This window comes from Canis lupus, chromosome 13 (assembly GCF_003254725.2).
Source record: "Canis lupus dingo isolate Sandy chromosome 13, ASM325472v2, whole genome shotgun sequence".
Classification (NCBI taxonomy): domain Eukaryota; kingdom Metazoa; phylum Chordata; class Mammalia; order Carnivora; family Canidae; genus Canis; species Canis lupus.
Genome location: NC_064255.1, coordinates 2,292,338 through 2,309,560, shown reverse-complemented (window position 1 = coordinate 2,309,560; position 17,223 = coordinate 2,292,338). Strand labels below are relative to the sequence as shown.

The 17,223-nt window shown below is 33.7% G+C and overlaps 1 protein-coding gene and 1 long non-coding RNA gene across 3 annotated transcripts in view; one reads left to right on the top strand and one right to left on the bottom strand.

Annotated features, from left to right (window-relative positions):
• The window catches only part of RNF19A (ring finger protein 19A, RBR E3 ubiquitin protein ligase), a 52,392-nt gene that overhangs the window by 22,800 nt on the left and 12,369 nt on the right, over nucleotides 1–17,223 (top strand). The window contains exons 2-4 of one of the 2 annotated variants that reach the window (XM_025450140.3): nucleotides 1,217–1,384; nucleotides 1,792–2,559; nucleotides 12,848–13,056. In XM_025450140.3, coding sequence (XP_025305925.1) covers nucleotides 1,886–2,559; nucleotides 12,848–13,056 — 883 coding nt within the window. In that variant the 5' untranslated portion in view covers nucleotides 1,217–1,384; nucleotides 1,792–1,885. The remainder of the gene's footprint in view (nucleotides 1–1,216; nucleotides 1,385–1,791; nucleotides 2,560–12,847; nucleotides 13,057–17,223) is intronic. The other variant, XM_025450141.3, reaches the window with a different exon arrangement.
• On the bottom strand, nucleotides 2,360–11,536 carry LOC118350015 (uncharacterized). Its single transcript, XR_004803041.2, has 3 exons — nucleotides 11,447–11,536; nucleotides 8,312–8,365; nucleotides 2,360–2,598 (listed from the first exon to the last, which is right to left on the bottom strand). It is a non-coding gene; the product is annotated as an uncharacterized LOC118350015 (long non-coding RNA).

The following is a 17,223-nucleotide window of genomic DNA, read 5'->3' as shown; positions in this document are numbered from 1 at the left end:
GACTTAACAGACTGTTGCAAATAATGGGAAAATATAAACTGATGTTTACCTGAGTGAAATGTTTTCTAGATTTTGTTTGGGAAATCAATATGACTTTCTCAAGGATATGTGTAGATACCAGCTCAAGAAGCTTTTTTTGTGTGTGTGTGTGTGTGTGATATAACAATCATTCAGTAAAGTGTATTAAACGTGAGTTTGTAGGTCAGCGATTTATCACAAAATGAACATACCTTTGTAACTACTACATATGTCCAAGTGCCCTTTGTGCATCCCCACAAAAGGTAGCTATACTTCTTACTTCTATCATCATAGATTAGTTCTGCCTGGTTTTAACTTTATTTAAATAGAGTTATACATACAGTGTGCCGTCTTCTGTGTGAGATTCATTCTTGTTTTGTGTGAAGCAGTATTTTGTTTATTTTCATTGATTTCTAGTATACTAGAATGTGAATTTATACAATTCTATTGTTGGAAGAGTGTGGGTTGCATCTAGTATTTTGGTTTGTTAGGCCTAATGCTGCTATTAATATTGTTATGTATCTCTTTTGGTGCATGTATGCATTCATTTCTCTTAGCAGTTACTTCTAGTAGTGTAATTGGGTGATGGAGTATCTATGTGTTCAAATTTGGTAAATACTGTTAAACAAAGTAGTCGTGTCATTTTATGCTCTGACCAGCAATCCATATCTTTGTTAATATCTAGAAATATCGGTCTGAATTTTAGGCATCCTGCTGGGTGTGTGTCTCAACAAGGCTTTAATGTATACCCCTCTGATGACAAATATTATTGAGCACTTTTTCATATCCTTTGTTAAGTGCCTGTTAAATCCTTTGCCCATTTTTCTTTTTGATTGTTTTGTCTTACTGATTTGTTAGTGTTCTTTCCGTATTCTGGGTACTTGGTCCTTTATTAGTTAGTAATATGTGGCAAATGTATTGTTCCACTCCCTTAATACTGTCTGGTGAGTTTATTATACTCCAATTTGTCAGTCTTTTCTTTTATGGTTAGTACTTTTGTATATTTAAGAAATCTTTCACAGAAATATTCTCTTCTTTTGACTTCTGGAAGCTTCATGATTTTATTTTTCATACATAAATCTGTGAACCAGTTGGAATTGATTTTTATGCATGAGGTGAGCAGCTTTAGGTTAAGTTCCTTTTCTCAGATGGTAACCAGTTAAATAATATTATGTTGTTTGTTTTGTTTTTGAAAAAGCCATTCTTCATGCTCAGTAATATCACCTTTGACCTAACTCAAGTATCTGCATATATGTGGGACTTTTTTCTGGACTGTATCCTGCTCCACGTCTTTGTATCCAGCCTTGTGATATATCATTATGTTGTATGAATTCCTGTAACTTGACAAGTCATCACATCTGTCAAAGTAAGAGCTCACACACACTTTGCTCTTACGATTGTATAAGCTATACTTAATAATCCTTCATATTTGCATGTATATTTTATTGTCAGTTAAAAAGAACTCTTAAAAGCAGCAGGGAATCATTGAGATCTCAGTGAAAATGATCAAAATTTTTTATGAGATTTTAATAAGGTCAGCTCAAATCTAGAGTTTTTTTAAATTAAGATTAAGGAATATCCTTGTTTTAGTGCTCACTGTATATATACTCTTACATTCTCATATAGACTAAGTAAATTGGTCTTATTAAAAAAAAACCACCTAATTAAAGAACATACTGGTTTGAAGTTGCATAGTAAGGTTTAAGTTTATTTTAAAAACATGCAGACTAAGAATACAATAAAATGATCTTGGTGTTGTGTTTTGTTTTTCAGACCATCTATGATAATAGTCTTCTGTGAGTCAAGCTTTTTCAAGAATTCTCTGAAAGAACCAAGTAGGATTCTCTTACATCATGGCTTAATCTGAATGCAAGAGCAAGAAATAGGTTTTATCTCTAAATATAATGAAGGGCTGTGTATAAACACGGATCCTGACTCCATTCTAATGAGCATTTTAGACATGAGTTTACATCGGCAAATGGGTTCAGATCGTGATCTTCAGTCTTCTGCTTCATCTGTAAGCTTGCCTTCAGTGAAAAAGGCACCCAAAAAAAGAAGAATTTCAATAGGCTCTCTGTTTCGGAGGAAAAAGGATAACAAACGTAAATCCAGGGAGCTAAATGGCGGGGTGGATGGAATTGCAAGCATTGAAAGTATACATTCTGAAATGTGTACTGATAAGAACTCCATTTTCTCTACAAATACCTCTTCTGACAATGGATTAACTTCTATCAGCAAACAAATTGGAGACTTTATAGAGTGCCCTTTGTGCCTTTTGCGGCATTCTAAAGACAGATTTCCTGAGATAATGACTTGTCATCATAGATCTTGTGTGGATTGCTTACGACAATATCTAAGGATAGAAATTTCTGAAAGTAGAGTTAATATCAGTTGCCCAGAATGTACTGAACGGTTTAATCCCCATGATATTCGCTTGATATTAAGTGATGATGTCTTGATGGAAAAATATGAAGAATTTATGCTTAGACGGTGGCTTGTTGCAGATCCTGATTGTAGGTGGTGTCCAGCTCCAGACTGTGGGTAAGATTTTGTTTGGTTTTTCTTGAGTTAATATTTTTTCTGTGGATAGAAAAAGAACTAGCTATTAGAAGAAAAATCTTAACGTGTCAGGTGATTCAGTCATCATTCATTCGGTAGACAAACATACATTGAGTGCATACTACATGCCAGGCACAGTGTTAGATACTAATGGCAAGAATATTATCTTATTCATTTCTATATTGTGTCTCATCACATACTCACTTAAGGACATTTTCGCAAGAAAAAGTAAGATGGTAGAGAACAGGATCTAGTTGTGGGCAAAACTGATTTTCCCTATTCATTTGGAAAATTGTTATTTTGGTGTAGCAGATGAAATGATTAGGGGTTTGTTTGGTTTTGGTTTTGAAGGGTTTTGGTTGTATAAACTCAGATGACCTTTTCAAAAGACCCCTTAATGTGTACCACACAGTATCATGTGTACATGTTGGTATGACCTAAGTATTGCTAAGTCTCCAGATTTAAAATAATTTTGCTTATGTATTTGATTATTATGTTAACAGCATCTTTTGTTTGTAGAGCATTTGCTGTGTAGGGTTGTCATAACTAGGAATAAACAGTCCTATGCTTTTCAAGAATAAGAAAAGCTGAATGTTATTTAGCATACTATTAGAGGCTATGTATAAATAAGACTTGGGGAAAACCCACAACTTCCAAGATTAACTGGATATAATCAGAAACAAGGATGGAATATGACGTTAATTTCTCAGATGAAGTTTCAGGATTCATTGTCTGAATCAAATCTATTATTAAAAGCTTGTTGAGTAGCAAATTTTCAGATTGTATCTGGTTTATGTTCTTTAATTTTATGTGAGAAAATTAATAATATGTTTCCAGCCCTTGCAAATCCCAGTTTTCCCAGGTATAACTAGCACTTACCTATCCACCAAAGATTTCAGTGTAAATAAAGCATTTAAAAATATTAACTGATTATTTAACATTTTTATGAATTCATTAGTTGTGTGAAGGACTCAGAAATACTATTCATTATCACGTTTGAACTGTGTTCTCAATGCATGGAGCTTATACTAGAACATAAATAATAAAAAACTCTCAAGATGATGAGAAGAAAATGGGGATAATGAGCAATACCTTTAAATAACTTGAATAGGAGACAGTATTCTGTAAGAACAGCTTGGGTACAGTTGTATCACTCTTTGTCCCATGGACCCTTGTACATTTTCACTGGTGCAAGCGTACACACAGGAAATTTTATATTAACACTTCTTGCAAATCATTATAGCAAATATTCCTTTAGTGGGAGTTCAGATAGTGAGGAATATGCCTATATATTGTGTTTTGTCTGGAGAAAGAGTGTGGTTTTTTATCTTTATGGAACCCCAGGATAAAAAGTGCTTCACAAGTTCCTTCAAGCATTTAATAGTTTTGAAAAAAAGTTTGAAAATGATGGAATGAATTAAAAGGCTTAAGTGTCGTAACCTATGGCCCTGAAAATAAATAATGAGAAAATAAATCCTGGGCACAAATATTCTGGTCACTAAATATTTTCTTGAACTGTGTTGATTGCTCATGTGGTCCTAATGGGTATCAACTGTATCAGCCTAATAGAACACAGTAGCTGACACGGACTCTTGTTTGTATAAGAACTTGATTTTAGGGGAAATCTAATAAGCCAACTGGGAAAGGATTGATTTTTCAATGTACAGAATTGTGAACAGTAGTTATTGGAAGGGAAAAAAATTAGGTTTTCCTTACGCATAACACACCAAAACAAAACAGATTATAAAGGAAAGTTTTATAAATGGAAAAAACTAAACGAAAATAGATGTGTAAGATTAGCTCACCTACTGCCATATTCTTAAAATTGAATACACACTGCCCTGTAACTTAGAAGATCCACTCCTTGTGAAATACCTTGAAGAAACAAACTCTTGTGTGCCAGGAGACATCTAGTTAGGAGACAATGTTTAAGAATATTCATAATAGGGGCACCTAAGTGGCACATCCAACTCTTGGTTTCAGCTCATGTAGTGATCTCAGTGTCCTGCGATCAAGCCCTGGCTCTTCTCTGCTCTTAATGGGAAGTGTGCTTGAGATTGTCTCTCCCTCCCTCTCATGCTGCCCTTCCCGCTCATGCAGTCTCTCTCTCTAAAATAAATAAATGTTTTTTTTAAAAAAGTTCATAATAGCAAACAAGGAAAAAATATTCATTAATAGTAAGATGGATGAATATATTTAGTTTCATGGTTACTTATTGAAAGGAGGATGTGAACTTGAAGGAGCAATCAAGGGGCTTCTAAAGCCACTGATAAATGAGGTAAAACCATAGGTTCTGACTTGCTGGAGATAGTTTCAGTTTATGCTTATGGTGCTGCTGTAATTTTTAATAGCTTTACCCTTCTCACGTGTTCCAGTTTAGGTTGTTAATTATATGATCACCTTACTGATACTTTTCTTAGTTTGTGTGGTAGATACAGGGGTATTTGTTCATAAATCTTTTTTGTATATGTGACATTTTTCAGTAAAATTTAAAAATGTTTCAGAAAGTCATACTTTGGGTTATTTTTGCCTATTTTCTTCTTATTGAGACTTTATTGTTAAAAAGTAAAATGGTTTAGGGCACCTGGGTGGCTTGATGGGTTAAGCATCTGACTTGATTTCTGCTAAGGTCATAATCTGAGGATCATGGGATTGAGCCCTGCACTGGGCTCTGTACTTGTATGGAGTCTGCTTGTCCCTCTCCCTCTGCTCCTCCCCTGGCGCGCGTGCTCGCTCGCTCTCTCTCTCTCAAAAAATAAAATCTTTAAAAAGAAAAAAGTGAAATGGCTTAATACTCTAAATATTTTGGAGACTATAACTTAAAGGTTAACTCAAGTATAAAATGTTATAATAGAAACACCTACAGATCCTGTTATTATTGAAAATAACCACTTGATTGTTTAACAAAGAATTAGCCTTGATTAATTTGACTATAAATTAACTGTTGGTTTGGTTTGCGGTTGTCAGTAGTCTTACCCACAAAGGACAAAACATGTTAACATACTTTTATTTATGTATTTGATTTATATTGTCTCTCTAGATTAAGAGCATCTTTTATATACTTGATTACATTGTAGGCTTTATGGTTGCATTATGTAGAAACCGTCATCCAGTAACGTAATTTTTTTTTTTTTTTAAGATTTTCTTTATTTATTTGACAGAGCGAGAGAGCTCTAGCACAAGCCTGGGGAGCGGCAGGCAGAGGGAGAGGGAGAAGCAGGCTCCCCGCTGAGCAGAGAGCTTGACATGGGGCTAAATTCCAGGACCCTGGGATCATGACCTGAGCCAAAGGCAGTCGCTTAACCAATTGAGCCACCAGGCAACCCAGTAATATAAAATTTATATGTGTATATGTGTACTTTGAAAATATGGAATACTACATATGCCTTCATTAAAGGTTTAAATTTTACTTAGCATGAGCACATACAGACCTGATTTTGAAACTCTGTCCTATCATTGTTATAAGGATTGGGATAGATCTAGTAATTTTATTACTAGCATAATTCCTAGCACACAGCAAATTTTTTACAACTCTCATTTATCATTCCTTGTGTCCATTTCTTAAGTTTCAATCAAATATTTAATGCACCTGTATGCCAGGTACTGGAAATTTAATGAGGAACAGAAGACAAAACTCTCTGCCCTCTTGGAACTTATTAAAATCTTTGGATCCATAGAAAGACATTTTTCATTTAGAATTCATTTATTATTTAAATCTGACATAAGTAATATTGGTAAATATCTGATTGTTTGGCAGTGGGTAATAAAAATACTTAGCCAGTTAGAATCATTGGCATGTATGTAGTATTTAAGCCGTTTTGTTGTACAACACACTTGGAAGGCTTTTTTCTAGAAATGCTGTATGTGAAATGAATTTTTTCTTTTGTATTTGATACTTATCAATATGACCATTTTCTGTGTCTGACACTAATTTTACTTAAACATGTAGTTTAATACACTTTGAGAAATGTTGCTCTTAGCTTAGAGTAGAAAGAAAAGGATTTCTGACTTAATATTCTTTCCACTCTCTTGAAGGCCACGACAAATTAAGCTTTTTTAAAAGGCAGTATGTTGAAAAAAAAAAAAAAAAAAAGGCAGTATGTTGGAAAAGTCCTCTTGAGAAGGAGCCCAACCTGTGTGCTATGATTTAACCAGGGTGAAGTTAACTAGACTGCTTCTAAAACATGCAGTTTACACAGGTTCAGAGAAGAATCTGGCTGTGGCTAGGGAGAAGTGTTGGAGTGAGAGACACATAGGAAGGAAAGTATAGAACCTGTCTTGAGTAAAAATACCTGATTACCTTCTACCCAGGAAGCCCACTTTATACATTGTAGGCAGATAGCAAAAAAGTGGGCATTTAGTTTTTATCATCACTTGTTTCAATTGGCCAGGCCACCATTCTACCAGCACACATTATCCTTGTTATCTCATGTGAGTGTTTCTGACTTTGCTGGGGAGCTTTGAATATATAAAAACATTTATTATACAAGAATAATGTCTGTGAGCCTCTCAAGGGCAAAAAAGAAAAAAGTATTTGATTTTTCTTTGTAACTGCTGGTTAACCTCATGTTCAATAGAGTTGTTGAATGAATCAATCTGATTGTATGCCACTAACATAAGTCATATATCTTAGAAACTGTCAAGCCATTTTATTTTACTTTTTTTTCTCAGTACGCCATTTTAAAGTAATGTGATCTTTTTAAAGCAGTGTAATCAGGTTTGTATAGTGTCAAACTGGCTGACATTTAAGTGACTCTAATAATTTATTAAGGTGGAGGACACTATTCATAATGGATTTTTTAAAAAATGGGTCCATAGGCTTACAAACTAAATAATATATATTTTAAAAATATAGTTAATCTCTGTATAACTCTTATTTCCATCCTACAAAGAAGGGTTTTAGCCATAACTTGACCATCTATTGACATGCTGGAATGTTTTGTGTAGGCTGACCTTTTAGAAATTTTATATAGAAAACAGATCCAACCTTTGGTTTTCTCCAGAGGAAACAAATACATGTGACTTAGAAAACAGCAGGTTTTGTGTATAGGGAGCCATAAAGAGTAAACTGTGGGGCAGCCCAGGTGGCTCAGCGGTTTAGCGCCGCCTTCAGCCCAGGGCCTGATCCTGGAGTCCCGGGATCAAGTCCCACATCAGGCTCCCCTGTGTGGAGCCTGCTTCTCCCTCTGTCTGTGTCTCTGTCTCTCTCTCTCTCTTCTCTCTCTCTCTGTCTCTCATGAATAAATAAAATCTTTAAAAATAAGTATTTTTTAAAAAAGAGTAAACTGTGTTTCAGGGAATTTGCAATTCGTAACTAGTGATAAATTGTATTTGTTAGATATTCCTAAAAGTATTCTGAGAGTTTGAGTTTAGGGTTTGAAGATAGCTTGAGCTGAGAGTTTCTTCTTTGTAGTTTATTCTTCCTAACCATAAAATTGATCTAGATATATTTTAATGCTGTGTAATTTAGTATATACTGCTGTTACACCAGGCATTGTTAATTGATACTAAAATTTTTGGTAGTTTTAAGGGAATCAATAAAAATAACATTCCCTAAAACCCTCATTCAGAACCAGGTTGATATGACAAGAGACATGTCCGCTTTCTCTTACTGATTAGTTTACTAAAGAATGTGGCTTTAGATATGCAGGCAGAATGGCTTGCTGACACTGTCCCTAAATGAGACTGACTTCTCCAAATAGTCTAGGCAATTCTCGATAACTGTAGGCCTCACCTGTAGCATGTAGTGGAAAGCACTGAAGAAGGCATCCTCTGTAAGAAGCAGCTCCTGAAAGAGGGAACAGGAGGTGAGCCTCACATATCTAGACCTCCCAAACATTTTAAGCGAGTGAATCCTTTTCCATCAAATAATAGTAACTTCTAGCAAGTAGAAACATAAGCCTATTGATTTTGATACAAAATTTGACTTTCCTCCGTAACTGGATCAAATGGTTTGGGTATTTGTGATTATATTTTCTTTGTTCTCTAAAAGTTGTGTTAAAGCTTTACTTTTTGGGGGGAAAAAAGTAGCTTTGACTCCTGGGTAATCTTTCTTCATTCTTTTTTTCTCATTTTTTAATTAAAATTTTTATTGGGGAGTGGTATGTCTTTCTTAGGATTGGATTTCATGTTAGATATAGTTTGACCTTTTTACTTGTTCCTTCATAAGGAATTTGCTGTAGACCCTAGCTGGTATCTCTCCTTCCTCTGTTACCAGTAGTGTAATTTGTAGAACTTTACTACTATGAAACTCTCCCAGGAAATAGACGTTATGGTGAAATGAATTCTGAAAATAATGCATACTATAAAATGATCATTGGTATGTTAAAAATTCTTTTAGAAAATCCTATAATTAAAAAAAAATGAAAAAGTACTTTAGTTTTGCTTAGCATTCTTGTAACTTGACCATTGAGTACTTTCTTAGTATAGACATCCTTTTGGCAATCCAGTGAACAGAAAATATTTCTGGAAGGACTGCCTATTTCAGTCCTTATGTCTTATAAATCTTAACCACTTTCTTCCTGTCCCTCCACTCCACTAAATAGGTAGGTTTAAACAGTTTTAAGTAGATAGAAATGGAAAAATAGAGATGGAAAGTAAGACTTGAGTTAAATAATGGATCTTAAAAGGACGTGGAGCCATCTCTTAAACCAAGATTTTGTTACTGTTCAAGCCAAAAATGTTAGGTTAGCTAGTATTACTCAGTTATCTCTGACCTGCTGAGTGTTCTTTTCCCATATAACACTTAATGCACCAGCACAGAGAGACTCCTGAAATTTTTCTTTAGAGGGAGCATTTTATATTTAATTTAGTTTTACCATTTGCTTTCTATTTGACAGCTGTTTTCCAATGGAAAATGTTTGGCCCACACACAATGAAAATCATCTTCAAAAGGCCTAACATTCTGTTTTCAAAATACATGAATGCAAGTTAGTTATATTATAGAATAGAATATGCCTAGCAAAGTTATTAGGATTGAATGTTTATGAACATAAACATTTACATAGCACTCAATAACTGTTAGCATAAGGAAAAACTGATAGACAAACCCTCTTTCCCCTGCCTTTTTCTCTCTCCACAACATACACACACAGTTTTATTTAAATATCACAACTCTTTTTGTTGTTATATCCTAATTTCTGTGATGCATCAAACCTACATTTATTTTCAACAAATGCTAAATGACCAGATGTTAAATTAATATTCCTCTGAGGCCAAAGTCAAATATCACTAATTAAGGTGTGATGAACTTATAGGATACAAAAGTAATTGTAAAATATTATTCTAAGAAGTATTTTAAAAATAATTTTAAAAAAAATCAAATGTTAAATACTTGGTGTTGCCATGCAGGAATGCTAGTCTATATGTCAGCTTTTTAGTTTACTCCAAATAATTATACTGCATATTTTTAAAATTCCAAGTAAGTATTCCCTATTTATAAGTTATTCTCTACAAGCTTAAGTCCCTAGACTCAACTGTAAGGAATTTTTATCTTAAAGCAATAAGTGAAGCTCTTTTGAAGTTTGATTATTGAGAATAAAATATGTTTTGAGACCTCAGGTTTTTCTCCATACCCTTTCATCTTTTCATGGATATTGTACCAGGTTGTGGAAATTCTTTTGTCATGAGATTTTAAAATGGCAAAGTTGACATTTTGCTTTTCATTCTTGTCAAAATGTGAAGAATTTCCTAATAGGACTTTTTCTTAAAAGACTCACAGCTTAAAATCATTAATTAAAAATTAAGTCAATTCTAAGATGAAATCAGAGAGGGAGACAAACCATAAGAGACTTTTAATCATAGGAAACAACCCGAGGGTCGCTGGAAGGGCGGTGGATGGGGGGGGGGGGGTAGAGTAACTGGGTGATGGCCTTAAGGAGGGCACGTGATGTAATGAGTGAGCACTGGTATTGTATAAGACTGATGAAGCACTGAGCTCTACCTCTGAAATTAATAATACATTATATGCTAATTGGCTGACTTTAAAAATTTTTAAAAGGAAAAAATTAAGTCCTTTTTTAAGTTTTGTTTAGTGATATGGTAATATACTAAACAACCTTCTGTAAAGGTTAGAATCATGACATAATGTAATTTTTAAGGTTATTTCTACCTTGTATATTTTTATTAAATATGTATTCAGAAAATCTGTATTATTCTTAAATTTAGTTATAGCTCTCTCAATGTTCATAGTAAGTGTAAATCTATGTCCCTGTTGAATGTTTTGAAAGTTTGTATCTAAATTTGGCTTTCACAGTTCTCACTAATAATTGCTGCATTTTATTCTTCCAACACAGTGCACATTTATACTTCAGTTTTCCAGTAAAGTTTCACCATATAAAGCAGTAAGATATTTATTCTGTATCTAGAATGCCTACCAATGTTTATTTTTTTAAGATTTATTTCAGAGAGAGAGAGAGTGTGTCAAACAGACTCCACAGTGAGCCCAGAGCCCAGCAAACCCAATGCAGGGCTCTATCTCATGTCCCTGAAATGACCTGAGCCAAAACTGACAATCGGACACTTGACTGCTCCACTCAGGCACCCTCCATATGTTATTTATGTTGATATAGAAAGGATAGTAACTTTATGTCATATGGTCATATGACAGGTACAGGTACAGAGGTACTAGCACTGTTATTGAAATGATGAATTGCTTGTTTGGCATTCTAAAGATTAAGGCTAAAGCTGAAGCTGATTTTGGCTGAACACTAAGCCAAACTTTGTTGAATGCCTGTTTTATGTTTTGGGAAGACTTACTTGTAGGGAGATTATGCAATTTACATGAAACTATACAGAGAATAAGTGGTAGAAGTGGAATTTTGACCAGGTTGCCTAAACTTTTCTTCTGCCTTAATAAATTGTGACTGACCTTAAAAAATAGTTGATCTTAGCATCATTGTCCCCTGCACACAAACAGATTTCCCCTCTTCTTCCCTCCTTCCTTCCTTCAAGAAAAGCTAGGATAGAAAAGAGTTTTAGAAGATAGTATCATTTCCTTTTCAGTGAAATTACTATTTTAAAGACTGTTTAGGATTATAATTTGATAGAAAATGGAAGTGTAGAGTTTTTGAGGACTTTTTTTTTTTATTGATAACTGTAGTAAATAAGCCCTCAGGGAAAGTAAACGTTCCTAAATAACCCTTTGTTGATATATAATTTGCCTTTAATTTAATCATGCTTGAACATATTTGTGATAGCGGTGGTAATTGGAGAATTGGTCTATGAAAAATAAAATGGAATTAAAGATGTAAAATTTAAGTTTAAAAGATACTAAGGGAGCAACAGGGCTAAAAGTGGAGGAACTTCCTGACTTAAAATTTTATAATTTTACAGATTATCTTAAAATTTAATAAAAATATCAGTTACAGTTACTATTTAAATTTTATTGCCAATAACAAGAGGAACCCTGAAAGCTCACCTAAATTTCCAGGCAAAAGGAAATGTTTGATACTTATAAAAGCTTCTTGTACATAGATAAGACTTATTTGTGTCTCTTTCAAAGAAGATCAGGGCAGCCTGGGTGGCTCAGTGGTTTAGTGCTGCCTTCAGCCCAGGGCATTATCCTGGGGATAACGTGGGGAGCCCCACGTCGGGTTTCCTGCATGGAGCCTGCTTCTCCCTCTTCCTATGCCTCTACCACCCCCCTCCCCGCATGAATAAATAAATAAAATATTTTTTTTAAAAAAGGATCATAGTCCCCTAGACATTTATTAATTATAAGTTTTATTTATCACAAAATTTTATTAATTTATCACAAAAGTTATGAATTTTTTGCCGTTAACTAATAGGGGTAGTTGATTCACAGTGATATTTTTAAGTAGGTAATGTTTTAATCTTTGTGATTTTAAAAGTAATAGGTAATTATAAAAATCAGAAATGTATAAATATATAAAGAAGAGAATTAGAACTCTAGTACCAGCAAAAGTACTATTAAGATTTTTGGTGTAAATCCTTTCTAGTTTTTTCTGGCTGCACATAATACTAATTTAGTATATAAAATTGGGATTAGGTTATCTATACAGTTCGGCATCTTAGTTAAAAATTGAAAGTTAAAAGTTGAACATTGAACCTTGTTTAGCCATTTATGTGTCTTCATTTGTGAATTACTCATTTTTTCCCCATTTTTATATTGATGAGATAGTATTAGGGTTTATGACCATTTGCTCACGCATAAATAGAAAACTTTTTCAGGAATGCATTTAAGTTGGATAATTGTTTTACTTAATATCTTTTATGTACCATTTTAAATCATTTTTCTTATTCTTCGAAGATATGCTGTGATAGCATTTGGATGTGCTAGCTGTCCAAAATTAACTTGTGGGCGAGAAGGCTGTGGAACAGAGTTTTGCTACCATTGTAAACAGATTTGGCACCCCAATCAGACCTGTGATGCTGCTCGACAAGAGAGAGCCCAGAGTTTACGTCTGAGAACTATACGTTCTTCATCCATTAGTTATAGTCAGGAATCTGGAGCAGCAGGTATTTATGTCTAACTTTTTCTAATAAAATATTTGACATATACAGAGCACTATAGTTATCTTAATAAAAAAATGCAGTATTCACTTCCTGTTACTACCTTTTCTCCCTTTAGCTTTCAGAAGTGCTTAATGTGTTATTATTATTTCTGTCCCAAAAGTACTCGTCATTTACTATGGAAGAGAAAATGGTATTGAGGTTGGAAAGATTTTATTGTTTAAAAAAAAAAAAGAAAAGAAAAGGGAAGTGCCATGGTGATTTATATAATTGATAGCTGAGGATAATCTGAACTATTGTTCATAAAGGTATGTTATGCAAAGCGTAGCAAAGATTTTTAATAAAATCATCTTTTATTTACAGATGTCTCATCTAATTCCAGGATCAAGGATTTACAATCATATCTTAGAGGGACACTAAGAATTTTGTGTCTTTGGCTAGGAATTTTTAAATTACCTGAGGATCTATATGTGAACAATATATGCATCTCCTAAATGTCAAAAATTAAAAAGTTCTGAATCTCTTAATATTCTTTGAATAAAAATTGAAAAATGTTTCCTATTTATAGAATTTCATTGTTTATTGGGATTTCAGTCATTTTTAGAAAAATGCTTTTCTCACTGATTATAAAATGGAAAAACTTGAAAAATACAGAAATTTGTCAAGAAAATAATTTACATTCCTACACAGTATATTGAAATAGTCATGTACTTTATGCTATTAAGGTCTTATTCAATAGAATCAAATTTAAAATTAAATAAACTTCAACATTTAATACTTTATACAATGTACACAGATTTTCTTGCTTATTTGCTCATTGACTTGTTTCTGTTGCTTTTTCTGAAGAGTTGAGGTGGAACTGAAAAGTATTAATAATAATTTGTAAGTATGGGTCCAGAAGCAATTCAGAGGAGACCTGATATACCTAAACCCTGTAGAGTCAACTGTAGCCATGGAGTGGTCCACTTGGAAATGATATCCCTCTTCTCTGTGTGGGCATGGATATTTATTACCAGACATACGTAATGAGTAGGAGCCTGGACTCTGGAATCAGTCTGTCTGGATTTAAATCCTAGCTTTTCCACTAATTCTGTGTGAGCGAGTTGTCTTATCTGTAAAATGAAGATACTAATATGTTTCTGTAAGATTGAAACTTTTCTTGACACATAGTAGGTGTTCTGACTATTTGAGGTAAAGAAACTAGAAAAAAGTCACCTGCTAGAGATTTGCATTTATTAATTTTAAAATAAGCATCATAATGTAGTCATCAAATGAATGTTGATCTTTCTCACAATATTCACTGTGGGAGATGTTATGTTTATTTCAGCACTGCTAACTTGGAATGCTTTATTGGTCATAACCTTTAGATCCCAATACAGCTGCTTAGATTATCTTAATGTCAATTTGATTTCTGGAAATGACCAAAAGTTCTTTTGGAGCTAAGTCTAACAAGTAGAATATCATACCAAGTTGAATCACTGGTTTAGGGTGGATCCAAAGTAAGATGTCACTATATGATCGAGAGTGATTTTTTTTTTTTTATAATAAGTAGCTTTGAAAGCAGTTCTGAAAGAAGAACTTCTCAAATGATTTGAGCCAAATAGTAGAATTGTTGGAATAAATATAGCCTTCCAAGGTGATTATTTTAAAAACTTCATTTGGAATTTTTCCATGTTCAAAAATCTTTTAATTCTGAAAACTTAAAGTACATGCATTTTTATCTCCAATGCTCTAAAAATCAAAGCTCTCAGAACAAATGCTTGTATTAGAGTATTTTTTGATGTAATCTCTAAAAAACTTGAACTTGGCTACTCATTGACTTGTGGGGAAAAAAAAAAACAAAAGGGAACTACCATCTAAAATGATTTTGTTTATTCCCCTTGTTCCAGATATCTTGGTATTTTTTGTCTCCTGCTATCACGATACAGTGAAAAATTGGCTGCACTTGTAATAATTGCTTGGCATGATAATAATTAATTGGCTCTTTCTTTCTGGTCAATCAGCTGAAGATAAAGAAATATGCTTAATCATCTGGTACATTAAATAATTTGTATTATGATGTAATTATCTTTAAACTGTGACAGTATTATATCTACATGAGACATTTTCTTATAGCTAGGAAGTTTATGCACTTGGAGTTAACATTTTAAATAAACTACATGTTTTTTATTTTTGTTACTATATTTTCCCCTTTATTAAAAATATGTGTAATTGGCTTTCCATCTTCATCTCTGACTCCTACTTCTAACAGCCCAAAAGATAACCAAACCACTGTTAACATTTTGTTATAAGTCCTTACAGGTAATATGGTTGGAGTGGGAAAGTTTTTAAACAGATTTTGAGAACTGTATGTTTTGTAATTTGTTGGGTTCCCCCCCCCAACATGACAATAGCCCATACTTTAACAGTAAGTAAAAATATAATGATTTAAAAACAAAACAAAACAAAACAAAACCTTTGTCAAGCACACCCTAAATAGAAATGGGAAGCTTTTTCTTAATATGAGGTTGCTGTGGATTGATGCTCAGAGAAGGGGGCATCAATTGACCATCTAATCAGTAAAACAGCTCCTATTTTGGATTTTTGCATTTGAGAATATCTTGAGAGAAATATATAATTTCTAATTTGTTTTAAGAGGCAGACAAAACAGCCTTTTATAGATAAATAAGTACACAGTGGAAACATGCAGGTACGGATCTATAAAGAGACATCAAAAATACATTGCTTATGGTGTTCTTTTTTTTTTTAAAGATTTTATTTATTTATTCATGATAGTCACACAAAGAGAGAGAGGCAGAGACACAGGCAGAGGGAGAAGCAGGCTCCATGCAGGGAGCCTGACGTGGGATTCGATCCCGGGTCTCCAGGATCACGCCCTGGGCCAAAGGCAGGCGCCAAACCACTGCGCCACCCAGGGATCCCGGTGTTAGTTCTTTATATGTAATCTTAGCATATTAAAAGGCTGTTTTGTGGTTTAGAACCATAGAATGAATGGGGATGTTATCTTTCATTTTATTCTGAAGATTGCATGTATCAGAGCCAAAGTGGGGTCTCTTTACTCCCACCTCTAATTCAGATATTTACTACTTGAGGTATACTCTGGAATGAGGAAGTTTATTGATTAATATGCCACTTAAGCAGATAGTATTAGCATTTCTTAAATTTGAAGTACTAGACATTGTATCTGCTGTGAAAGCCAGCTTTTTTAAATTCATGCTTTAATTTATGCTGCGTTAAAAATGTTAAAAAATTTGTAATGCAGGGGATCCCTGGGTGGCTCAGCGGTTTAGTGCCTGCCTTCCGTCCAGGGCATGATCCTGGAGTCCTGGGATCGAGTCCCACCCACATCAGGCTCCTTGCATGGAGCCTGCTTCTCCCTCTGTGTCTCTGCCTCTCTCTCTCTCATGAATAAATAAATAAAATATTTTTTAAAAATTTTAATGCAGATTTTATGTTCTTTGGGTCATTTAAATCATGACTTATAAATATTTTTAATTTTTATATTCTAGTATTTATCATTTGTCTTGGTCTGGCTGCGTAGAGTTATCAGTTTGCTCAAAGTTGTTTGAAATTGTTAAAATACTAATTGTGAGCTTTGACCAGTTCTTAAGTTAAAAAACAGCTTTGGCCCTAAAAGAAGCTCTAAAGAAACCCGAATTCACTGATAAAGCACGGGTGAAATTTGACTATAAAACTTTTAGAAAGGAAAATATAGTTTAATGCTTATCATGTAAGAAAATGGAACAAATACTTGAATTCAGCAGCTAATTGGAAAATATAACTGGCTACCAATAATAGTAAAATAATTTACTGTTTGCTATTAAATAGATGGCAAGGTTCAAAATAGTTGTAGAATTTGAGATAACTCTTATTCTATGTCAGTGATTTTGAAACGTGCCATTTGATTTTAACGTGGCACCTGTGTGCATTGTAACCATATTATTATATACAAAAAGAGTACAGCAACAGCATTTGAATTAATTATTTTTTAAAAGACAAAGATAACTATTCTGCAGTATAAAGAATATCTAGATTTTAATAAAGTAGAGATGATTTGAAAAGTTGTAGAATACAAAGTGCCACTCAGAGAAGATAGCAATGGGATAGGAACAAAGAAACTTCACGTAGTTTGGAGTTCGCCTAGGGGCTGTCCTTGGTTCTCCTGTCTCTTTT